This window comes from Leishmania mexicana, chromosome 28, assembly GCF_000234665.1.
Source record: "Leishmania mexicana MHOM/GT/2001/U1103 complete genome, chromosome 28".
Lineage (NCBI taxonomy): Eukaryota > Euglenozoa > Kinetoplastea > Trypanosomatida > Trypanosomatidae > Leishmania > Leishmania mexicana.
The window spans coordinates 774613-799657 of NC_018332.1; the positions used below are offsets into that span (position 1 = coordinate 774613).

The following is a 25045-nucleotide window of genomic DNA, read 5'->3' on the forward strand; positions in this document are numbered from 1 at the left end:
AGGTATTTGTTGTGTTCACGGGCCCCATCCCAGTTTTCTGCCCTGCCATGGGCAATGCCGCCAAACGCTTCGAACGCGGTCAGGCGGAGAATGATCTGTGGCTTTAGGCGCTGGACCCTGTGCCATCGACTTGCCGCTTTCCACGCAAGCAGCAGCAGACAACGCACCAGGGGGAGGGGGTTCTGTGCTGCGGCATATCCGGAGCACGTCGGTTTTCGTTTCACCGCTCTCGCCCGGTGGAGGAGAGCTGGTGTGCCATTCGCTCTGAGCGCTGTGTCCATTAGCGTGAGCCCGCCATGAAGCTCGCCAAGCCCCCTGAAGATGCTGATGATGGTGCAGTCAGCGCACGTGTACTTTGCCTGCACCAACGCTTCCATCGCATGAGCGAACAACACTGCTGTATGCTCCTTCGGCAGAGGATCGCTGGCACTCGCCAACGTGGCTACGCGGCACCGCAGGCTGCCCATCTGCCACCACGTAGAGGTGCCCACAAAATCCCTTGCATGAGCTGCCCGACACTCCCTCCCTCTCGAACCTCCGCCAACACCATCTTCGGCTGTGTTGCGCGCGTGACTAACGACCGTGACAGTAGCCGCAGCAACACATGCCCGCTTCACAGGGCGGCAGAGGCTCCGTGACGTTCGTAAACTCAGTGCCACGTACGGTGATCTCGGCTCGCACGTCCCCCAAGATGGGGCGGAATTACCAAACGGACCCGACGTCACTGGCCCGCGTCTTGTACGCCGCCGAGGAGACCCTGATGAGGATCCTCACGTTGTCTTCGGTGTGCTGGAGCTCGAGTCCGTGGCTCGTGGAAGGCGATGTGGGACTGGGACTCCCCGGTCACCTTCAACTCGCTCCAAGACAAGGTGGCCGCTCTCTTCACGCGTCTTCTCCTCCTCCTGCCAGGTAGGGGAGCTTTTCGAGGCGCCGCTTGCAGCCGCCTGCTGTGTTCACCCTCTTCGTGCTACGCCATGCACGCGTGGGGGGGATATCTCCTGCGCTTCGCAAGCATTGCATGATGACCGCGTTGGGGGTGCAGCAACGCGACCCATTGGAGTCTTCCGAATGGAGGTCCCCCAATGAGCCTTCTTTGATGCCGAACTGATTGCAGCCCACGTAGTCCTCACATCAAGCTCTGTGAGCGACAGGGTGGAGGTGCCTTCCTTTAGCATGGCCAGCCCATGCGCAGGTGGGGGTGCATGCATGATCGCACTAAAACGTTATCGGGGCCAGTCCGGCGTGTGGGAGGGGGACGCCAACATGGCCTATACGGTGTGGCGTGAATGGGTCAATGTCGGGCATGTAGTCTGTGGGCCGCTTTCTACCCTTTTCAGTTGCAGCGGGGAGGTGATCGCACGTACGAGGCGCGGGAGACAAGGAAGAGGAGGGAGGAAGAAGAGAGCCCAGATACGCCATCCTTCCACCGTGCTTGATACACGTCTATTGGGACCCCGATCCAAGCCGCACAAAAGGCGGCTGAATATGTGAGGAAAAGGGGGGCACGTGCGGCGCTAGCAGATAAGGCACCACAAACCCCACGCGCTGGTGCGTGCGCGCATATGGCCATCTGCTGTGGAGTCCATCCATACAGAAGTAGATGCGTCGACAGCACACGAGCCCCCCCCCAAACACGCACGCACGTGCAACGTATCCGTTCAAAAGGAGAGAAGCGAAACAGTCGGCACTATATCGAGCGCGGACGTGTAATAACCGGAAGAAGCGAGGAGCACTGTGGGAAGGAAAAGGAAAATGAGTCGTCGGTCTTCACAAAACGCTCCGTGCACATCATGCACGCATGCACGCACACACACATACATACACGCATACACGGCGACAAAAGAAAAAAAGTACGAAGCAGTGCACATGCTTCTGCGGGAATATATGTGTGTATGCGTGTTGGGGCGTATCGGTTGTGCGTGCATGTGCCATATGCATCTGTACGCATGTATCCGTCGTGCATGCAAGACCAAAGCTAGAGAAGGCCCGGAGTGAAGGAAAGGCGAAGCCGTAAAAAGAGCAGCAACGCAAAGCAAAGAAGGGAAAACGCCAATAAGGCCAGAAAGAGGAGATGTGACTGAGCACCAGGCCTTGTGGTGGTCGTCGTCGTTGCGTGTTGGTTGGCTGCCTTGGGTGTTGGGTCTCTTCGCCTTGAGGATCCCACACGTACATGCAGAGGGGGAGGGAGGGGGGCGACAAAGAGCCTTGAACGCGCACCTTGCCACATCCTATCGGCCAGACAAGAACAGAGCGCACACATGCGCATCTGAGCAAGCAAGCAAGAAGAGAGGGAGAGAGGGGGGTATGTAAAGCAGACACGTGAAGATGACTGAAGAGACAGGGCGCAAGAAAAGACAGCAGCGTTACCTCACTGCAGCGGGAAGATGGCGGCAGGCAGACACAGACAGAAACACACACACATAGCTGGGGAAGCAGAGAGGAGAAAGGAGAGAAAAAAAAGAGGCACGCCCGCGGGTTCGAGCGCACGCTCGTCTGTGGACTTGGTAACCTCGCATTTCTTTTTTTCCCAAAAAGACGAATTGAGCGGAAGAAAAAAAAAAGCGAGGAAGTGAGGGGACAACGCGTGCAGCCGACACACACCTTCAGGCCGCATCACTGCCACTACACGCACCGAGACGCATCGACGCCAACTAACAGAGAGATCCAAAGCGAGGCGTGCGCTGAGACACACCATCGCCTGCCTGTTTTCTTTTTCTTTGTGTGTGTGACAGAGCACCAATCAACACGCAAGAGAGAAGGGAGGGCGGTGTCAAAGGACATCAACAGCGCAGCGGTCGTGAACGGCAACCCAGGAGGGAGAGGCAAGAGAAAGGAGGATGGGGGTGTCTGCTGAGATGTTTCGTGATACATTCGAGAAGGTGGGCAGAGGCCTTGCTGACCAAACACAACGCCTCGCCTCTCCTCCCTGCCACCATCACCACAGCTTCATCTTGTCCTTCCTTTTGCCCAAGCGACTCGATCGGCATTTGCCATGCACGTTGCTGCTATTTCTTGTGCTTGGTATAGGGCTTACCCTGTGCCCCCATGTATGCCTTCTTGGCGCCGACCTCCGATAATTCTCTCACATCCCCTCCCCTTCGCTGCTGCGCTTCGCCGCTCATCCGTGCAGTTGTTGCTGCTCGTGTGACGCCATCGCCCGGGTCTGCTTTCTCTCTTGCCCCTCTAGGTCTTATTCACGACTCCCGCAGGATTAGGACTCGCCGTAGTCGCCTTCGTCGTCCTCGATGCGTTGTATCGCATGCATCCCGATGCAGAACAATAGAGAGGAAACCGCGAAAAGGAAACGTCGTTTAAAAAAAATCTCGGTGCGTCTTTATACGGTTCGCAGTCTTACTCGCGTTCCTCATGGTGTGCGCGCTTGTTGAGGGGTGCGTACTTCTTCGGTGTGCCGGTCACTGGGTAGTTCTTGAGTCCAGCTACTGCTGCACAAGCCTCGCACACCCTCCTCCATTCGCTTGCCCTTTCAGCTTCGTGCAGCGCCTCAAAAGCGCACGCATGTGCGCCCCATCACCAACAGCAAATATTCAAGCGCGCCATCACACCAGCTATTAATCCATGTACTGCGTGCGCTCTCGCTCTCACATCCGCCTATTTCTTCAAGCATCCCCGCTAACGCGTGCGTCTCCCTCTCCCTTTCTTATTCCTCTGCGCTACTCGCTTTCTGGACGTGTTCCGGCTGTGCTGCAGAGGTGACATCCGTAAAAGTAATTGAGGAAAGCAACGTGAAAAAAAAAAATCATCTTCCACGCACTCGACACCGTTGTTGTTGGAAGAGCCACCAAGAAACAAAAAAGGGAGCACCTATGCATATGCATGCATTGCTCCCACAAGAGAACCTTCGCGGGTGCTCGAGTACGTGTACGCCTACGCGTACGTGTCTGTGTGCTCCTTCCATAAATTAGGGAAACAAAATGGTGGAGAAAGGATAAAAAAAGGTCAGGAGCCTGATGAGGCCACTGGACCACGGGAGGGGAGGGGGGAAGGAGCGAGGTATCAACGCCTCACTCGAAATACCCCACCAAGGACGTAAGCGCATACACACTTGTAAGCAAGGTGAGGAGGGGGGAAGTCGATACAGACACACACATGCTCACGCACGCGCGGGGAGAGAAGCCAAAGACAAAAAAGCTCGCCAAAGGAAACGAGCAAACGGCACTCGCGTGTGTGTTGGGGGAGGGGGAGGGGGGAGAAAGGGGTAAGCCCCGGAAAAGACAGTGGGGAGAAAATGAGGGAGGGGAGAGAGGACCATTCATGTTGAATGTCGTCATGAAAACGGGAAAGCACATAGAAAAGGTAACGGAATAGGATGCAAGCCAGACACAGGACGAGGAAAGGAATTTAAAAAAAAAGGGGCGGGAGGGGGGGCATGGAGGGACACTCAAAGAAGCGCGGAAAACACCAAAGAAGCGAAGGAGTTGCGAGACTTCGAGAAAAAAGGGAGGGTGACGGAGGAGACGCGTGAAAGAAACGGAGGAAGGTGGGTGTAGCGGAGAGATGGAAGACGACAAAGCCGTGTAACAGTCCCCCTGTGTAAGCATATGTATGCATGTGCATCGATGCCCGTGGTCGTGTTTCGCTTCGCCGCACGTCCAGTGTAGACTCCACTACACGCACTCTGATGTGCTGAAAGATCCCGGGCAGTCGCTCACGTCGGACGATAGGACAGTCATCGCCGATGTCGCAAAAAAAAGAAGAAAACAGGCTTCATCAGGTAGAGCTCTCGCACCCGCCACTTCCGCTGCCAAGGGGCGTAAGAGAGGGTATCCACCCATACAGGGAAAGAGAGAGCCCCACCGGGTGCGGGTGCCCAGACACGCGCACATGCACGCAAACACGAAGATGGTGAACGTCATCAGCCACGCAACATAAAAACTCCAACGCGTCATTCTACACCCGAACAAGTCCGAACATGGGCGCATACACAGCCACGGGTCTCCTGCCTCTGCCACACGTCGACAATGTCAGCGAACCGGCCCCGCCAGCGCCGCGTGGCTTCGCTCAGCCCACTGCAATGCCACTACCACACAGCGCAGGCGAGGTCCAGGATTACGCGCGGCATCGCCGCAACGCGGCACAGACAGAAAAGCGGTAGGCGGGTGCATGTGCCCTCTGAAGCGTTGCACGAGGTTCGTAGTGCGCTGGCCCAAGCCTGATCATCACTACCGCGCATCTCTTCCGCACAGCGCTGCCCCAGACCCGTCCGCCAACACCGAGAGCGGGTACTACACCCTGACCCCACGGTGAGGTGGTTAGTATCATGAGGGCCAGCGCTACGGTCAAGAAAAATTTAAAAAAAGGGAAAGGCAAAGAATGACGGCACGGTGAGAAGGGGATTGGGGGAGAGGGAGGGGAGTTCAAGTCACCTCTGCTCGCTCGTGAACGCGCAGAGGACACCTCAGCAATCGCCAGGGCAAGTCAGATGAAGGGCCCAATACGGAAAAACAGAGAAAACAAAACGCGAAAAAGGCGGAAGGGACACACAGAGAGGGAGAGAGAAGGGGCACAAACAACAACGAGAATTTTTCTCACGCGGAGAGATGATTAGAGAACAAAAAAAATGAAGGAGTGCCGTAGTCACCCCAACTCGCTCTCTCTCTAATGGGCGTTGCCTTTCCTGTACATGTGTGCGTCTGTGTCGGTGACGTTATTCACGGGGCCGGCCGACACATCCTCACCGCCGCCTTCACGGATAAGGGAACGCCAAGAGAGAGGGAGGAGGCGGTGTAGGGATTGGGAGGGTGCACGTGGAGAGAGAGGTGGCGGGAAGGAGTGGGCGGGTACCGGATCAGCCGCGAAGACCGCGCAGCAGTGCCCCTCCCCCCACAACTGCCACCACCGATTCTCTCTCTCCTCAACTATTCATCGGCCCTCCTTACACTTCCCTATGAGCAGCAGAGATACCGGCACACAAGAAAATAAATAAACAAACAGCGGTACACTTGGGAAGAGATGAAAAAGGAGAAGGCACAGAGACACACAACATGAGAGAATAAAAAGTTACGCTGAGGAAGAAAAAAAAGGGAGGAGAGCACCATCGCCGGTGTTTGTGTTGGGTGGCTGTCTTTTTGTGTGGGCGGTTCCCAACAGCCACGGCACGTGGGCACGTGTGTGCGCGTGCGTGTATAACGCACCCCATCGATACACCGTAGCATCTCTTGAGACGGTGACAAGGAGACTTTAGGGGAGGGAAAGGCGCGCAAGCAGGCCCAGAAACAGACATACGTGTGTCCTAGTACGGCAGCACAGAAAATGAAAAGTCTGCAGAACGCGAGCGAGAAAGAGAGGACAGGAAAGGTAAGGTGGGACGCTGCCCCCTCTCCATGCCTCTGCACCTGTGCTCCAGGTTTCTTGAGTAATGAATCCGAGTTGTCGAGCAAGCGGGACATGCTGGGGCCCAAATACAGACAGAGACAGCTGCGGTGCTCGCTACGGGGCTGTCTGTTCAGTGCAGACCATACAGTCCTTCCGTCAAGAGAGCCTTTCGCGCTGTCCTCCCCGGCCATTTGGTACACAGAGAAGTGGGGAGGGGGAGTAGAAACGGGCACAAGGGGATACACCTCTAGGAAGAACATGGACAAAATACACAGAGAGAGGTGGGACAGAAGGGAACGTGCGGAGTGGGGAAGAGAAACTGGAAAGTCAAGCACGTAAACCATACAAAGAAGAACAGCCAAAGGCAGAGAACAACGTAAAACGATGGGAGAAGAGATCCGGGGGCCGACTGAAAAGTAATAATAAAAATAAAAAAACGGTCGTGAACTGAGTAAGAGTAAACGAGGGTGTCGGACACACGTGTGAGAGAGAGGGAGAGGGAGAAAGGCAAGCGTGCACACAACAAAAATCTTGAGAGTGTGAGGGGTAGAGGAGGGGAGCAAGAACTTCCCACGCACCACTACTTCACAAGATAATAGTGGAGAGGAACGAACAACAAACAGCAACCAATAAATAAAAATTAATAAACAGAAAAGAAAAAGCGCAGCAACAGAGTGAGAGGATCGACCAGACGAACAAACACAAAAGAAGAGAAAAGACCTCCGCGCGCACAAACACCGCAGTGGAGCAGAGAGAGGGGGTGGGAGTGGGTGGGTGTGGTGGGTAAATAGATGAGGGGGAAGGGATATGGACAGAGAGGCGATACAACGAAAACGTAGCGAGCGACAGGAGGTGGGTAAGACATGAGAGACAAGACAACCATAGGGGAACCGTTCGTCGGGCACTCCTGCGCGTCTGCGAGCACGCACCCACCCACACACATATACACATACACATACACATGTCTTTGAAAAGAAAAGAAACAACAAGAAGAGTGATGTCGAAGCAGCATACAAACTTCACAACGTGAGAGTGAACGACCGACGAGAAGAGACTATGCGAAACCACAGCAAAGACCCACAGACGTCAGAGCGAAAACAAAAGCCGCCAGACGATTTGCATACGTTTTTTCTTTTGCGGCTGTTGTTGTATGCGTGTGTGTGTGTGCGCGCGCGCGAGGATGGAGGAGGGAGGGAGTGGGACAGAGAAGACATCAGTAGAATGTCCAGGGCCTCTCTCTCTTCTCCTTTGAACGGCCGCCTCCCTTCCCTTTTTTCCTCTTCGTTTCCCGCAAGGCACAACGCCCCTTCCCCTCCCCGCACACACACACACGCACCCTTCAAGTACATGTCCTCGGCCCCTCGAGTTTTCTTTTCCCTTCCCTCTCTCCTCTCCCGCTCCCCCTCCCTCCTCTATGGCTCTCTGCCTCTCTCATCTTCGCAAACCGCACTGCCGTGAACTATGGTGGACGCCTGCGTGACCCCTTGTCCTCGCTCGCGCTTGTGAGTGCCCGGGCGTGGGCGGGCATGCGAGAAAAGGAAGATTGCCTCTAGGGAAGGAGAGGGGGAGAGGAAGAAGGACGGGTGTGAAGGGAAGGGCAGAGGAGTCTGGTGATGAATGTGTGTCCAAAGGCAAAACGAAAATAATATTATATATATATATATAAGAAGCACTGTGAAGCACACAGCACAAACTTCGTACCTCCGTAGAACATAGAAAAAAAACAAGGAGAAACGGAAGAGAGCTCAGCAAGTGCGTCCCATCGTCGATGTCGCAGCAACAAACCACTGGGGGGACATAAAAACAGTAAAAACAACAGCAGCACAAGACGGGTGCCCATCGGACGGGGAGAGGGAGAAGAGGAATAGTTGCGCTGCGTGAGGCGACGACACGGACCACGGCTGCAGTGTCGCGCTTGTTAAACACAAGAACAGCAATGAAAAGAAGCGAGAGAAAGGCAAAAGCATTGAAAAGTAGCGTGGCGCATGCGTATACATGTATGCGTGTGTGTGTGTATGTGTGTGTGCCAAGACGGCCATGAAGACGTGGCCACTCCCGCAGCTCACGCATGACCCGTCGTAGCCGCAGCAGGGAAGGTCTCCATTTCGTGCTGATGGTCGCCCAGCGCCATCGGTATGAGGTCAAGAGGAGAGAACATAATGTTTTGATAAAGCAAGCAGGCCGACTTGTCCAGCGCGCTGTCACAGCTGCCGGTATCGTCAGTGACTCCCTCCTGGGAGTCCACCTGAGCTTCGTTCCTCACCGGTGTCTTGGCGCTGGTCAGGGTGCGAAGGCTGGCTACCGCCGCAGTCATCGCCGAGATAGGGTCTCCGACTGAAATGAGCGGTGGAGGTGGTGGCCGCGTGCTCCTCAGCTCCTTGCGCAGCGACGAGTCGCTTTCCTGCCGGCCCCGCTGCTCGTTTCCGTCGGCTGGTGACACCACGCGAATTGTATTTTCCCATCTCTTCGTTAAGTTCAGCGGAGGAAAGGCGGGTAGCTCCACATTTTCCGCGTATGCCTCGGCGGTGGTCGCCTCACCACTCTCCATAGATTGCCGTTTCGCGGATGACTGTGTCGGAGCCACCGTGGCGAGGCTCGACGCTCCAGGGGTCGACGACAGGGAGTGGTCCTTTGAGTGTTTTCGAGGGCACGGTACGGGCGTCTTGCAGTGCGCAAAATCCACCAGAGGGGCGTTGGGCGACAACACGGCACTGCCCATGAACGAGCCCTGCATGAGCCTACCTGCGCTGCGCACGTAGTGCCGCAGGCCAGATCCTGGAATAGGCAACTCCACTTGGCGACCACGAGCGCTACTGTCACCGTGGCTACCTTTCTGGCGAAGCGCGAGCGCCGAGGCGGTAGAGGACCCGCCACGCGAATGGCGAAGTCTCGGTGCCGCGCCGCTGAGGTGCGCATGGGGCCGGTGCAGGGGGGTGTAGAGAAAGGAGATGTAGTCACGTATGCCTTCTGGCAAGGGGAGATCGATGATGTCGCGCTTCAAAAATACACGCAGCGCCACGGCCACAACATGAACCGCGATGAAGGAAACGAGGTAGGCGGCCATGCGCGCGGTCAGCCACAGGCCGTATGAGCACAGACCCCGCAGTCCACTTTGTTGCGCATCGCTCGCGTCCGAAGCTCGTGTGTAGAGGCTGCTGCTCATGGTGGCGTTCCCGAGGTGGTCCCTAGTCGCGGAACCCTCACGCATCTCCTCCCAGAAGCGCCCCTCGTCTTCAGAGTCGTCTGTCTCCCCCTCATCGCCGCTCGCGACGAAGCTCTCGATAGAGGTCAAGGAGGTGAACTCAATCCCGTACTTAAGGATTTCTTCCTTGGCGCACGTGCGCGAGTTCCCGGTGGGCGGCTGTAAGCCAAGCGCTTTCGATGCGCCAGGCGTCTCCGGTTCGCCACCTTGCACAACGGCGGGGTCTCCGCAATGAAGCGGCGAGGCGGGAGAAACGGCGAGGGGGAAGGCCTCCCTGTGCAAGCGCCGTGATTCAGAAAGCGAGGACCGCTCCCGAGACTGGTGTGTCGAAATGGTGCTGCCATTGAGGCCGCTGCTTACGCTGCTGCTCAGCTGATCATGATTAATGCTCTGGTAGAAGCCGTCGTCGACGTCGTCCTCGTCGGACGGCAAGGAGTCCACGGGTGGGCAGTCCTCGGAGGGCATCTCAGTAATCGCCCCCTCGGTATCCGGCACGCTGACGGCGGGCGGCACCAGCACCTCTGCAGACAAAGCAATCACCGAGGTAGCCGGGCTCGCAGATGGTGAACGCAGCTCCAATCCGGTTATCCACGGATGCTGCAGAAGCTGTTTCACAGACCAGCGCTGGGCCGAGTCTATGCACAACATGTGCTGCAAAATGTCCTCGATCAAAGCCGGGATGGGGCGTGGAATGCGATATGTGGTCGTCTCGATCACCTCCAGAAACGCATCGGGGTCGCCGCGCGAGCAGCGGTACGGATACCCGCCGAAGAGCATCATGTAAAGAGTGATGCCAGCGGCCCAGACGTCGACCTTTCGACCATCGTAGGAAGGGTGCTCATGAAGGAGCTCAGGGGCACAGTACTTCAGCGTACCGCATGCGCGGTGCAGCTGAGCGCCAAGCATGGAATGACACGCAAACCCAAAGTCAGAGAGCAACAATCGTGTTCGATGCTTGTTCAGCAGAATGTTCTCCGGCTTGACGTCGCGGTGGACAATGTTGCGGTCATGCAGCGCGGACAGCGCCAGCAGCAGCTGCTTAAAGTAGTACCGCACGCGATCGTACGGCATGAACAGCATGGCCGACAACTGCAGCGAGTCCATCACAGAGCAGCCACTGGATGACGACACCTGCAGCTGCCTCAACTCCTGGCGTCGCTCGCGAATTATATCCAGCAGCGTTCCACCCTCGGCGAGGTCCATGACAAGGTAGTAGTTGTGCTTGGATACCATCTTGTCCACGAGCCTAGTCACGTAGGGAGAGCTCCCAGCAATCTCGAGTGCGTTGACCTCGCGAATAAGGGCCCCCGTCATCTTGTTCCGAAGGGCCGCCTTCTTTTCCACGATCTTCACGGCGTAGGTGCGCCCCGATGAGAGCTCCGAGCACCGCCACACAGTGCTGAAGGCACCACTTGCAATAGAAGTATCCAGGCGGTATTGCACCACATCACCGATCACTTTCCCTGCGGTCATTTTTTCTTTTTGACCTCTCCTTCGCGTCAGTGCCTTCCGTTGCCGTTTAGCCGTCCAACTCAAAGTCGGGGGGGTGAACGAGAGAAAAGGTGCCGATAGGATCCCACGAGGAAAAGATGCAGACAACGGCACCGAGGTGGACAGACAGACGACGGTCCAAAGGTGCAGCACACAACGACTGAACGAAGAAAAAAAAGAACCACGAAAGAGGCAATCACGTGCTACACAGAGAGAGAGATACACACACCCGCACAATACACGGAGCTGAGGTGATACAGAAGCTAAAGAACAGGACCCGCGAGCACAGAAAGCACCACAGAGAGAATCGACACCAATGAAACGGAGGAAAAGCGAACAAAAGAAAAACGGACACGCGCACTACTGGAAACGGCAGAACACTAGACTAGAGATGGAGGGGGAGTTGGCGGGGGACGAAGACAGGGCCAAAAACCCATCGACGCACAAAGCATACGCGCGGTTTCCTTTTTATACCCTTTTACTTTTTCTTTTGACTGGATGAAGACGAGCACCTGTGTGCGTGCATGACGCAATGAACATGTATATCTTGAGATGCTCTCTGCCTCCTCGTATTATTTCAATCCTTGTCCGTGCAACTCCCTCTGCGTCATCGACTGGTTTCTTCCACTGGCCGCTTTAGTGCTGACTATGCGAGTGTGTGTGTGTGAGGGGGGGAGTGCTTCCTTCACCGCGTCCGTGACAAACACGCGCAGACACACGAATAGAAAAATAAAACGACAAACACCAAGAAAAAGCAAGCAGCAGCACCCACGAGAAATGGGAGTGACGGGCAGAGAGAGAAGGGGCTATGAGGATGGGTGCAAAGGCCTCAGATAGAAGCAGGAAGGTGGATGCTTTTAAAGCAATGCGAAGAGAAAATAGCCAAGGAGACGTCGACGTAGTGCGGCTCTTTTGGATGCGCTGATGGACTCCGTGGCTGAGAGCAGCAAGGAATACACTTTGGAAGTAAAGCTTGCGCGCTTACGCAACGCAGTGCAGCAAAGTGATACAAAGCAATACTCTGCGAGCCTTATGCTGCCGTCGCTCCTCTGGACCTTACTAGTCAAAAAAAATTAAGAAATGCGGCGGAGACTCTCTTAGTATCACCAAGTGTCTTCACAACGGCAGGCTCTGTCCTCGAATCGTGCATGTATATGTCGAAAACCGTGTTCAGGTGCGTCTGTGCCGAAGTGTGTGAGCTTGACCTCGATACCCTGCGATAAAAACGTGTCTGTTTCGCAGGACACACACACACACGCCCGCACGGCGAAAGAAAATCACCGGGGAAGGGAGGCAAAATAGGTCGAGAAAACGGGCAAGCAAACAAGTGGCACGAGATATATAGGACCAACGTTATGTCCCAGGTCCTTCCCCCTCGACAAGACAGACAGACAAAGCGCTTCCTTTTCGTACGGGTCTGTGGTGGTCAGGCGGTCAGGTGGGGTCTATGCACCACGAAAACACTCCAGCGTGTTTGCTTGCTTTTTTTCCTTCTCCCTTCTTGTGCAGTGAGTGTGTTCGCTATTGTACAGAAGCGTGTGGACCTATACCCCGAAGCAATCCAACGGCGGGTGTGACCAAGCGTTGAGAGAACAAGAGAAAAGGGGGTCCTGGATATGGATAGGATCGGAGGGAAGAGAGAGAGACTCATGTTTCTGTGTGTGCTGGTTACTCCATATGGACGCAGCATCAGTAGTGCACACGAGCGGCGCCGCTCCTTTACCCAGAGCGAAGGAGAGAAAGAAGCATTCCGGTTTTGCCGTGCACGGCGTGCTGCCTCACTCTTTGCCTCTCCCCCCCCCTCGCCCGCCGGTTTATCCCAGCGAGCTCACTCTTGGTGATGGCACTGCCTCTCTTTCGTGTCATTGCTGAGAAGCACAGAAAGGTCATTCCTACCGTGAGTGCAACAACATTCACTTCCTTTTTTTTGCTGCAGCTGCGTGAGAGTGCGTGCATGCAAGGAGCGAAATCTAGATCCTTGCTGACAACGGCAGATTTCCCCATCGCCATCACGTCAGGTTGTACAGCTGTGTATGTATGTATGTATGTGCCGAGGCCGTGCGTATGCTCCTTTCACGCCTTATCCTTCTAAGTCGTTTCGTCATTAATTTCCTTGTTATTATTCCTTTTCTCACATGTCGAGCCTGTGGCCATGGAGTTTGCGCGCCTCAGACACGGATGCAAAGCTCGAAGACGCACGCAGACACACATACACATACACGGAGGTGTGTATGGGTATGTGTGTGTGTCTGTGTGTGTGCCATACAATACAGAGCAGCAATGACGGATCCTCTGACTTGTGTGGTGCATCCTTTTGTTTTGTTTTGTTTTTCAGTCCCATTGTAAGAAGGAAAGAGAATCCGCTCGCACGGATGATGCGCTCCTCGAAGGTGCCGAAAGAGCCACAGGGAGATGAGAGCAGCGCCCCACACGCACACCAGTTCCGGTGTGCCCCCGCAGAAGAGCGTAAGACGAGCGCAAAACGAATATCGTAGCCGTGCGGAGCACTCTCTTCAGTGCTTGCTCGCCTCGCCTCTGTTTTGGTCGCTCACTTGTCCCCGCCGGGTCGTTTGAGCAAGCCGTCGCTGAGCATTTTCAGAAAGCCCGCTGCTTCTCCGTTCATCTCCAGCAGCTCCGGATGCATCAGCTCCAGCGGAAGCCCACGCTTTGTAAGCGTATCCGCGCAGGCGACCAGGTCCGCACTTTCGGATGCAATCACACAGTAGTGCTGGACACCGCGAGAGGGCTTGTTGGAGTCGTCGGGGCCCATGGCACCGGCGCGGCTCTGCTGGAGGCGCGCTACCATAGCACTGACGTACTGATTCCAGTGGTCAATGTCTCTGAACATGCGGAAAAAGTCGAGAGAACCAGTGGCCGCGTCCTCTTCCTCTTCCGGCCCCTCCGACTCTTCGTCCTCTCCCAAAGGCGTAGCGTGGGTGTTGCCGTCGCCTCTGCAAGCCGCACTAGCAGCGGCAGCGCCATGGGAAGCACCGTCAGCACCTGTGGCATCCGTGTCGACGAGTAGCGGAGTCCACAGATGCCACTGTGAGGCACCGTTGATCGCTCCCCACGTCGCCGAAGTTCGAGGAGCCACCTCAAACACACGCGCCTTCGCGCTCAGCACGTAAATCGGAAGCGAAGGGCTCTCAAAGAGCAAGTCCAACGTGAGAAGAAGCGCCAGGCACGGATGAGAATGCCGCTGCCCCCCAACGTCATCCGTGGCGGACCCCTTGTGCTTTCTTTTATCAAAGCCTCTCACAAGGCGGGAGATGAATCCCGGGTCCGCAGCACAGGTACGCTCCAGCAGCGCAGCCTGTTCGATTCGCCGCTGCATGAAGCGAAAATTATCATCATGCTCTGTCTCCGTCCACGCCATCAGCGAAGGAAAGCACACGTCAGTCACACGCTGGCCAATTCCGGTGAAGGACAAGGATGCGGCAGTGTCCTCAACTGTCCAGGCGCGCGTCTGCGGGCTAAAGTGCAGCGGATATGGAAGAATGGCCCGTATCTCACTCGCACCAGATCCAGCAAGGGACTTGGCAAGCGTGAACTCGAATGTCAAAGAGCCGCCGTGTGCGCCTCTCTGTGTCGCGGTCCTCACGTCTATCACCTGCGCGTGCACGTCGTGAAGGAACTTGCTCGAGTTGCGCATCAGCAAGAACACTTCGCGTGTGGTGTAGAGCGTAGGGGAGCGAGAGGGTACCACCCATGCGCCGTCATCCGCCACAACATAGCGGCCGCACAGCACAACGCCGTCGGAGGCCCACTCCTCCTCTTCGAAAACGCTGTTCACCCATTCCACCACGCTGCGGAAGCTCGGCACCGGCGCGGCATCCTCCGATGTGGCGCAGCAAGAGGCGCTTCCCCTCTGGGCCTTCCCTGGCTCGTGCACAGGTGGCTGCCCCGATGCGCTTGTGGGTGCCTCATCGGCATCGTTCCAAACCTCCTCCCCGACGTACGTCTCGTACTCCTCTGCCGGATGGGCGTAGGCCCTGAGGTGCGGATGCGACGGCATACGCGTGTCATTGGAGTCCAAGTACCGGAAGAAGGCGATACCCTCCTCCGCAGCGCCGGTGTCGGTCCTCGCGCCAGCGCTTCCGTCTGCCGCCTGAGCCGCGACACGAAAGGTGCGGTGCGGGATGACGTGTCGCCTGCCCTCTACCGAGAAGACGATCGAGAGTGGTATTCTCGAGTGCATGCGTGTCGCGGATGTGTGAGGGGAGGCAAGGAAGCACCGGTTGTGGAGGCGAAAATGTATGTGGGCGCGAGAAGAAACGGGTGTACGCCTGCAGTGGTGGTCGTGTCCACGCGCGCTCTCTTCAAATACACAGAGAAGACAGCAAGGCGGAAAAGGGATGAAAGATGACGATAAAGTGATCTTTCACACGCGCAAGGAACCGCTGCCAGCGGGGTCGCGAGCATGAATGTCGTTACACCGGACGCTACTGCGCAGGTGCCTGCAGCAGCGTCGGCTGGCGAATCTGCTGAGGCTGCAGCGGCAGAGGTGCTATTCTGTAGAGCTCCCTGGCGTCGCACGCACGTCTTGTCTCGCCACCACCACCCCTGTGCTCGTACATCCTCTTCTCCTGTCTCGGTCTGCGGCAGAAAAGAGGAGATAAAACAGAGCTGCCGCACAAAGCCACGAGCTCGAGTACGCAGAACGCGGGAATGCCCTCCCTCTCTGGCGTCACCCCATCTGATTCACGCTTCTTCCATGTGTCTTGTCTAGCGGGTTCAGCGGGGATGAGGCGGGCGCTGCAGGGAACGCCACGTGCACTTACGTAATGCCAAAAAGAAAAAGAGAACCGCAGCATGAGGTGGGCAAAGGGGGGGAGAGAGAGTCGTGACACAAAGATGAAAAGCCGCCGCACCCCCTTCGGCAGAGCACCTGTAGGCGTCTTGGGCTGGGGCTGGCCTGGGAGCGCCTGACAGGCCACTGATCTTCAATGCCGTCCGCATTACCGGTTTCATGCTGCCAAGCTATCACTGCCGCTGCTGGGCCAAGTACTGCTCGTACATGCGTATCTTCTCCCCCATCTCCTTCACCACCTGATCATCCTCCGAGTACACGCCGGTCTCCAAGAGCTTCTCTCGATTCATTTTCAGCTGGTGCACAAAGGTCTCCATGTCACGTCGTGCCGCTGCCGACTTCGCAGCGCTTGACGTGTCACTCAGCGGTGCATCCCTGGCGAGCACAAACTCCTCTGGCGTTGGTGAGATGTGCGGTGGAGAAGCAGTGTCAGGTGACGCCTCTTCGAGCCCGCGCTGTGCTGGGGCGAGTGGGGGAAGGGTGCTGGCGCGCACGGATGGCAGTGAGGCAACGCCGTCCTCCTCATCCGCGATCATGGATGTCGACCAGGGCTGCAAGTCAATTGGAGGATAGGCGCTGTCGATAGAAGTGTCACCCATGTCCACCACCACGCTTGTCTCAGCGCCTGAGTCGCCCACTTGCGGCCTCCGCTGCGCAGGCGGTGGCGACTTCCTCTGCAAAATGCGCGAAACCGCGGAGACAGAGGATGTCTCTAGTGTCGTATCCTGACGGGAAGGGAGACCTGTTGTAGGGTCCCCAGCGCTCTCCCCAGCGGTGATGGAAGTGGCGCACGTGCGTGCCTGCGGGGAAGCTTGGGAGTGGGAGCCGGTGTCGTGGGCGGTCGAGTGAAGAGTCCCTGCAGGTCTCTCGACAATAGTGAAGGGAAGGGGCCCTGGCCGTGAGGTTCGGTTGACCGCCGCTAGCCCAGCTGCCACCTCCTGTTTCAGCTCTATCAACATTGCGTAAAAGTCATCTCGCTCTGTGACGCCGTTAGCCATGTTCCCCGCTGTGGTAGATGCATCACCGTTGGTAAAGCCAGTTGGCGCAAAAAGCGCACTCAACGGCTGCTGCTGCTGTTGTTGTAGCCGATGCGCATGTAAGGACTGTCCTCGCTTCGTTGGGCTCAGAGCCTCCTGTTCCTTGCGCAGACGCTCCCACTCGCGCGTCTGGCACTCTTCTCGAAGACGATGGTATTTGCGCGTGACGATTGCGAGCTGCCGCTTGAGCTCGTGCAGCTGCTGTTCTAAGCTCGCCTGCGACTCTGCCAGGCGAACCACATCTGCACTTTTCTCTCGCAGCTGGCGCTGCGTCTCCGCCAGCTGTGTCTGCGAAAGGCTCAGCGCGCACTCCTGCTCCCGAAGTCGCTGACCGTCTGTGTCGTTCTGCTCGGACAGGTAGCGTGCCGCGCGTCGCCGGAGAAGATCGTACTCTTGCTGCGCCGAGCTTACTCGCTCCTGGAGCTGCAAAATGGTGCGGTCCTTCTCTTGCAATCTTGCTTGAAGGCTCGATTGGGCAAGCTGGGCCTCCTCACGGGTGCGGCGCGCCTGCTCCTCAGCGCGGGCGACGTACGCCTCATGCTGCTCTGCCACTTTCACTCGTTTCATGTTGAAAGCAGCCTCGCGAGCATCCAGTTGAGCGGTGCGCTTTTCCAATGTCTCACTGGCTACCTGTAGGCGGTGCCCCATTGCCTCTAACTCTTGGCGAAGCCGCTCCAGCTCCGCCATCTTTTTCTTCTCCGACTCGCGTGCCTCCTTTCCCAGGCGCCGCTCCAGCCGCTCCTTCGCCTGCCGCAGCTGTGCCTGGTATCGGAGCTGCTGCTGCGCCTTCCACACTTCAAGGTCGAAGGCGGCAGCATACTCGTCAGTAGCGCGGATAGCGCTGTCCATCTGGACTTGAGGCGACAATGATGCCATTGGCCTTGCTCAAAGTGTGCACAGTCGCAATGAGCCAGCGCTGCACGGCACGCGACAGCGGAGCCGACTGGTCCGCGCTACGAAAGGAGAAAAAAGCGGTGGTGCCGAGATAAATTTTGTGTATGATTCACTCTCGTCTTCTTAGCGGAAGAGCCTGCGACGATCGTCCTTGGCAGCACGAGAACGAGAGATGTCCGCGACGCCACGGCACCGATAGCACGACGGCAACGCCGGCTCTTGACCGGTTACCGAAGAAAGAAGAAACACGGCGTCGCGATGGCGCGCGCACGAAGAATGCGGAGGCGGCAGCAAAAGATGTGTAGAGTGAGGAAAAAGAAGCGCGAGCGATGTTTGCCCGCAGCAACAAAAATCTGACCGTGGCGAGTCAGCAGACACCACAAATATCGGGCCGCTCCTTTTTCCCCACCTCTTCTCCAGGCAAACAGAGAAGGAGTGGGGGGGGGACTGGAGAAGTCTGTGAAAGGCCACGACAAGAGCATACGACCAGAGAGAGCAGGTTACGCATCTCTTCGCAGCACATACGCACACAAGAGCGCAGAGGCCCTGTTGAGGTCTGCTGCCGAACAGCTATATCTCTTTGATCGTTTTTTTCCCCCTCATCCCCTATACCACTAACGCGACTTGCAGAGAAACAGCATGCCCGTCATCTGCTTACCCCTTAGCACCTCCCCCACACAAGGGGGGAAGGGGGAACACACCTGCTGCAAGAAAAACGAAAAGGAGTACCTTCTGAGGAAGCGCGGAAAGGAGCGTGTGTATATATATATATACATACATACACATGTACGTATATGTGGTGTTCCCTATTTTTCGCGTACCTTTTGCAGCCACATACACGCGGTGCACGGAGGAGAAAGAGGAGCGAGAAAGACCAGCGACAAGGCGGGCTGGGGAAAAGCAAAGTGCCACCCTGAATGCGAGTAACACAAAGAGAAGCAGAAGACAAGACCCACTTTTCACGCACGTGCCAGATTTGCACCGCTGACGCCCAGGCGCCTAGAAGTAGCCGATAGACCAGTTGTAGCTACCCATCGGACCGCCGTACTTCACGTAAGGGTGCATAAGGACGTCGTGCAGCGGCGGGCGCCACACGTCATTGTGGTAGAAGAACTTGCGGAACTCGGACGTGAGGCCGACGTAGCCCTTGTCGATGAGGTTCTCCTTCTCGTAGCGGTAGCGCTTGTAGCCTGTAATGAAGCAGCGCAGATTCACCTCGGCGGTCTGGTATGGAAGATACGAGGCCTGGCGCTCCGCAAACTCAATCATCATCTCCATGTTGTAGCGCTCACGCTCTGGGCGCACCCACGCGCCAAAGATGGAGATACCAGCGACAATGGCAAGCACGGTGCGGCCCGTGAACCAGCGCTTACCATACACCGGGTACACACGAACAGCGGGGTACCCGCCAGGAATCACGCGCTCCTGACGGTAGGCCTGACCGCTAAACCACGTGTAAAACGCCTTTGTGTCCGTCGGAACGGGGTCACGCACCAACCGGCGAGCTGTACTGCTCAGCATGACGAAGAACTAACAGAGACGTTTAGCAAGCCGCTAATCTGCGCCAACGAGAGGTGCGCACAACAAAAAAGCCTCCGTTCCTATGATGGATGATGACGGCCTGTGTGTTTGTGTGGTGAGGCTGCCTAGCTCGCCCCTGCTGGTACTGCAAGTGCTGCTACTACTAGGGGAGTCTGGTCTTCTACACTAGGTTCTCCCCCTTGTTCGACGGCTTCTACGAGAAGGTGGTGGATGGGAGCAGTGACTGCAGCCGCGCCAATAAACGAGGTGCACAGCTACTACAGGAATTCTGAAAGCCAAAGGAGGAGGGACTTCTGCTAGGTGTGTTAGCGTGTGTGAGTAGGATGCGGTAGAGGAGGAAAAGAGAGCCGGAAGTGCGGCAGCATCCACGCAGCAACGAGCGCGACCTGAACGAAGCATGAAACAGAACAGCAATTTCAAAAGTTGACAGCAGAGACATTCAGTTGCTCAGGTAGCAGTTGGTCCTCGCGCGCGCGCCGGAAGACGTACACAAGCCTAAAGAGACGCGCACGAGTAGCGCTACATACCCCTTTGCTCCTGTGTTGTGTGTGTACCTATGTGATGTGTGTGCGTGTGTGGCCGAGGTGTTGAAGCAGGCTCGAAAAGGCACACTAGTGAATGGAAGAGGGCGAAAGGCGCCTCTCCCCCCCACTCCTCCGCCCCGATCGCGCGAGGACCGAAAACGCTGCAGTGTCACACGCCAGCAAAAGAATATGGCGGCGACATGCATACTATCCAGTGCACCGCAGTTTTACATACATCGACTAGTCTTTTCAGAGCACGAAACGACGAGGAGCTCGAGATACAGGCAGCAGACCCTTGGCCTAGTCCTCCCTCCCCTATCCTTTGGCTCTCCCACCGTCACACACAAAGAGCCACACACACACACACACATACACTCCGCCCTTCACTTCATTACCGAGTCTTCCCTCGTCAAAGGAAGCAACGGGTAGAGCAAAGGAAGAATAACGCCAAAGGTCAAAAATGTGCGTCCTTACTGCTGCTTGCAGTCCGGGCTGCTGTCATCGGTGCGCTTCGAGGGCATCGATGCGCGCTCCTTCCGCGCTGCAGCCTCGGCGGTCACCACAGACAGGGGCTTCTTGTACTGAATGATAAGTGTTTGATGCTGCACATCGTAGGAAAGGTGCGTGCTCTCCAACGGAATGCGGGCACGCTCCAGGTCAGGGATGGCAAGCCTCTTGAAGTACTTCTTGTTTGACGTGCGCACTACGATCTTTCCGACGCTGTCCCCATCTTCGCGCTCGACCGCGACGGAGACCACGTCTTTCGGGTACGGGAGATTGCGGATTCGCACCACGTAGCTCTCCCTTGTGTCCTGTCGCACCACCACTGGACTTCCGCTTGACTCGACAATCAAGGCCCGATCCAGGTTGCGCGATGGCGCCTCAGTGCCAACTTCTATAGACCACTCGGAAAAGCCGCCAAGGGCATTGCGGGTACGGCGCTTTCTCAGCAACAGGGAATCTGTCACCACGTCATACTCTTCAACGAGCTCGCTCCCATCGGTGAATTTGGACGTGATGTGCTTACGATCCCCGCGTATTACAGACGACTTGGGCTCTGCGAGCATTTGGTTGAGCCGGAAGTACACAGAGGATTCTGAGAACAGATTAAGATGTCGAGTACGGTGTCTGTGGGTATGAGAGCTGGATGAAGCACTTGTGAGCTCCGCACAATCCCATTGAAGCCCGGTCTGCCGTGGGAGTGGGGCTGGAGGCTGAACAAAAACGGAGGAAGAGAGAACTGCGGCGTTCCGTCACCCGATGGCGGTCTCTATGTTCTATACACGAGTGGAATACAGTGCTGTCCCTTCCTTTGTAGGTGTGTGTATGTGTGTGCGCGTGCGTGTACGTACGTACCTAGGAGCAGGCTTCTACCCTTTGATGCAGTGTGGCTGCAAGTTCCTCTCCCTCACCCTTCGTGAGTGTCTTTCCGTCGAAAGTAGAGGGTCTGACTGTAGCCGGCAGCAGCAGCAGCAGCGCCAGGCACCCAAGCAGACGTTTTGTTGTTCGCGGCGAGGCAAAAAGCGTGAGAGATGCGAAAAAAAAAAGATGGCATGAGAGAAAGACACAGCACCTCAGTGGTGGGTTGCCTAAGAGAATGCTCCCTCCTCACGGACGACGAGGAGATAGCGGACATCGCGCGCTCCGACTCCTCCAGTACACGAAAGGAGGGAAGAGGGAGAGCCCGCCTCTCTCACTCGCATCGGACTGTTCGTGGGAGTGAGCTTTCGCATGCGGCGCCTTTGACCTGCGGAGTGAGTTTCCGTTGTTCGCTTGCTGTGTACGTGCAAACCCTCTTGCTATTCTGCCACAGAAGCTTCGCCCACTGAGGGTGCCAGAATATCGCACAGTCGCTTAATACGATCGCCCGTCGGGTGCAGGCGCCTCGCTATCTCGTGAAGAGTCTCGTACTCCAGGTACGTCTTTTTGCGCGCCAGTCGCATAAAACGGGTCGTCTCATTGCCTGAGCAGCGCCTCCGCTTCGCGCCCACGCCGTGCGGCTCTGGAGCCTTGGCGGTCGCTGCGGCGGCGATGGTGGTTACCGAAGAGGTACAGTGCAACGCCATCTCCTCCAGCACCGCGGTGTGCCCATTCAAAACAGCCCAGTGCGCCGGGGTCCGCTGCCACTTGTCTCTTGTGTCTACCTTCAGACCGTAGTGGTGAAGAAGACGAGTCGTCTCAGCGTTGCCACTACGTGCCGCGAAGTGCAACAGTGACTGCTGACGGGCGTCACGGCAGTGAACCACAACCCGATCGTGCTCTAGCAGACGCCGAAGAATAGCGGCGGACCTGCTTGCCGCCAAATGAGCAGCAGTCACGCCATCTGGCGTCACCGCGGTAAGCCTGGCGCCATGCTGCAACAGCACCTCCACCACACGCAATGTCGCCAGTTCCTGCTCCAGCGAGCAGCAACTCGCAACAGCCACATGCAGGGGAGTGGTACAGCGGTGTTCTCGACTGTTGTGTCCGTTGACGTCGGCGAGGCCATGGCGAAGAAGGCGGTCAGCAATCCCGGCGCACTGCGCGGCAACCACTTCACGGAAAAAGAAATCAGCAGCTGCCTCTGCAGAACTGAGAACTTGCGGAGGCTGCAAAAGGAGTGGCAACGCCGTCACTGTCTCGCCGTGCTTCGGCTTAGACTCACCATTAAGAGGATCTTGTGTCCACGCTTCGCGCAGAGCCTGGACATAGTCGCCGAAGCGGGGGTGCTGGAGCAACACACAGGGCTGGAAAGGAGGGGGCAGCCTACCATGCTCGTCGATCCCGACATCGGAGCCGGCATGGAGCCCGAGATACACGGCGCGGCTGAGCTTTAGAGCACCAAGCGAGTCACCCCCAGCGTGAAGGTAGTGAGTGTCACAGCGGACCGGCACACCCAGCATCCTTTGCCACACCGACTGTACTACTCTGTAGAGCTCATCCTCCTCTCTGCTGCAGTTGTCATGTGTTTTATTGGGCTGAGCATCAAACTCTTCTTGTTGCTCTTGGACAGCGTCGACGGCAAGCTGAGTGCGGCTCACCTTCCCTGTCGGCGTCTGCGGCAAGGAAGCCCCCTTGGCGAACAGGAGCCAGCGACGCGGCACCATGAAGGAGGGCAAGTGCAGCCCAAGCAGTTCCTGCAGTGCGGCAGCCACGCCCACCCTGTGATCTCTCAAGAGTCCCCCGTTGACAACGTCCGTCAGCACAACCGCCGCACCAATGGCCGGTGTGCCTGACGCGGATTGCACGCGAAAGCAGGCACACTGAGAAAAAAGACCAGCTAGTGCCACCTGAACGGTGCCCTCCACCTCCTCCAAAGCCACGCGTTGACCGTTTAACTTCATCTCCCAGTCCCGACGACCACGCAGCTCTAGATCCGGCGGACCTCCCTCACCTGTCGAAACAAGTCGCCCGATATCCCCTGTACGAAAGAAGCGCTCGCCAGTGGCGGCGTCGCGACCGAACGGTGACGACGTGCTATCCTCCGCGTATCCGCAGCACACTTGATCTCCGTAAAGGACAACTTCCCCGTAGTCATCGCCTGCAGACTCACCAAGCTCCTGGTACAAGCCTTTTTCCAATGCAAAAGCGTCGCTGTCGCTGGGAAGCACGTCGGATGCAGCATCCAGCCTTTGAACACGAATCCTTGTGCCCACGCCGGGACCGCACTTCACGTCCTCTGCCCTTGTCCCTGGAAAAATGCGCCACACCGACTGGTATATGGTGGCCTCAGTCACGCCGTAGATGTTGTAGAGTTCTGCCCTGTCAGCCCAGGTGCTGATCAGCGCCTGAGACATGCGTTCGCCGCCGAGAAACACCTTTATTGGAGCAGTCGAGGAAGGGAGCACCGACAGCAGATGGCCAGCGGTGGTGAGAGAAGACCAAACCGCTGGAGTGCTCACCACGTGAGTCGGTTGCACGCAGGCCAGCAGCGGCGCAGCCTGGCCGTTGAGGAGGTCCTCCTGAGTGCATGTGTAGAAGACGCTGTGAGGCGTGCAGAGCCCCACGAGCATGTCACCGATAGACGGATCAAAGAACGGGGAGGAGAGGCAAAAGAACCGGCAGTGTGCATCGCCCACAGCGAGGCCATCCTTATCGAGAATGAAGCGCTGCAGGTATACTCGCAGATTGCCCCGCGAGGCTACCACACACTTTGGGTCCCCTGTTGAGCCGGAGGTGTACATGTAGTAGGCGACGCGGCTATCGTCTATATGTACCACCGGCAGCCGCGTCGGTGTCCTGGTGCTCACCTCCACCATGTGGAGTTTTCTGTTGCTAGCGCTGTTCTCTTCCGTCGAGAGCGCCTCGTGCAGCAACGACGAGACATCTTCTGAGCGCAGCTTGCAGCGCGGCCTTCGACGTCGTTCCAGCCGCTGCAGTCGCAAGGGTGGATCATCTGGGCGAAACAGGCAAAACGTCCAGCCCATGCACAAGCAGACGCTTTCCACCAGGCATGCGTAGAAGGTCTCTTGACTGTAAACGCCAACATCACACTCGACCTCCGCACCACGTTCATCGCCCGGCGTGCCGTGTACTCCCCCCGCAAGTGGTACTGAACGCCGATCGTGCAAGGTGATGATCCGCCGCTTTAGCAGCTCCGCGAACGCGCACCATGCTCGTTTGGTCACGCGCTCTGCAGTGATGCCCGTCACGCTGCCATCGACGGCACCACTACTGCCTTCTAGTCGCGCCGCCTTGGAGGAGCCGAAGTGGCGGTGCCGGAGAAGTGCGAACATCACCTCGTCATCCCCGCGCTCCTCTAATGCTGCAAGTATGCAGGCGGACAGCGTGGTGCCATCACCCACACACCCTGGGACGTTCAAACTCATTCATGCATCACTCTTGATGATATCTACACCAGCGCCAGCTCCTCCCACTCACCAAAAAACAATAAAAGAGCAAGCATATAAGCGGAGGAGATAGTATGAAGTGAGAAGAGTTCGCAGTGCACCAATCAGCCTTCCCAATCACGGACCCCCCTCCCGGGCTGAAAGCAGCATCTCTCGTGTGTTTACAGGAATGGGCAGGGGAGGGGAGGGGGGCACAGAGCTTGATCTACAGATTGGTCATCGCAACACATCGGCTCTGCAGGCTTGCACTAACGCTGTTCGCTGCCACACATCTGGAGGCGAAGAAATATTCCTCCCCTCTTGGAATGCACTCGTGATATGCACCCTGGCCTCGCGCTGGGTAAGCTGGTTCTTCTGACCTTGTTGATAAGCGAGACATACGA

At 56.9% G+C, this 25045-nt stretch overlaps 6 protein-coding genes across 6 annotated transcripts; all 6 read right to left on the reverse strand.

The window, feature by feature from the left end:
- Nucleotides 1-8395: 8395 nt before the first annotated feature.
- Nucleotides 8396-11008, reverse strand: LMXM_28_2000 (phosphorylase kinase-like protein; the record flags this gene model as incomplete). Its single annotated transcript, XM_003876993.1, has 1 exon — nucleotides 8396-11008. The coding sequence occupies one exon, from the start codon at nucleotides 11006-11008 to the stop codon at nucleotides 8396-8398; it is 2613 nt and encodes an 870-aa protein (XP_003877042.1).
- Nucleotides 11009-13574: 2566 nt separating this feature from the next.
- On the reverse strand, nucleotides 13575-15224 carry LMXM_28_2010 (conserved hypothetical protein; the record flags this gene model as incomplete). The annotated part of the gene is made up of 1 exon (XM_003876994.1): nucleotides 13575-15224. One exon carries the CDS (start codon nucleotides 15222-15224, stop codon nucleotides 13575-13577), a length of 1650 nt encoding a protein of 549 aa, XP_003877043.1.
- A 785-nt stretch (nucleotides 15225-16009) lies between these two features.
- On the reverse strand, nucleotides 16010-17749 carry LMXM_28_2020 (conserved hypothetical protein; the record flags this gene model as incomplete). The annotated part of the gene is made up of 1 exon (XM_003876995.1): nucleotides 16010-17749. The coding sequence occupies one exon, from the start codon at nucleotides 17747-17749 to the stop codon at nucleotides 16010-16012; it is 1740 nt and encodes a 579-aa protein (XP_003877044.1).
- Nucleotides 17750-18766: 1017 nt separating this feature from the next.
- Nucleotides 18767-19288, reverse strand: LMXM_28_2030 (conserved hypothetical protein; the record flags this gene model as incomplete). Its single annotated transcript, XM_003876996.1, has 1 exon — nucleotides 18767-19288. One exon carries the CDS (start codon nucleotides 19286-19288, stop codon nucleotides 18767-18769), a length of 522 nt encoding a protein of 173 aa, XP_003877045.1.
- A 1015-nt stretch (nucleotides 19289-20303) lies between these two features.
- LMXM_28_2040 (conserved hypothetical protein) lies at nucleotides 20304-20900 on the reverse strand (the record flags this gene model as incomplete). Its single annotated transcript, XM_003876997.1, has 1 exon — nucleotides 20304-20900. The coding sequence occupies one exon, from the start codon at nucleotides 20898-20900 to the stop codon at nucleotides 20304-20306; it is 597 nt and encodes a 198-aa protein (XP_003877046.1).
- A 732-nt stretch (nucleotides 20901-21632) lies between these two features.
- Nucleotides 21633-24641, reverse strand: LMXM_28_2050 (hypothetical protein, unknown function; the record flags this gene model as incomplete). Its single annotated transcript, XM_003876998.1, has 1 exon — nucleotides 21633-24641. The coding sequence occupies one exon, from the start codon at nucleotides 24639-24641 to the stop codon at nucleotides 21633-21635; it is 3009 nt and encodes a 1002-aa protein (XP_003877047.1).
- Nucleotides 24642-25045: the final 404 nt, after the last annotated feature.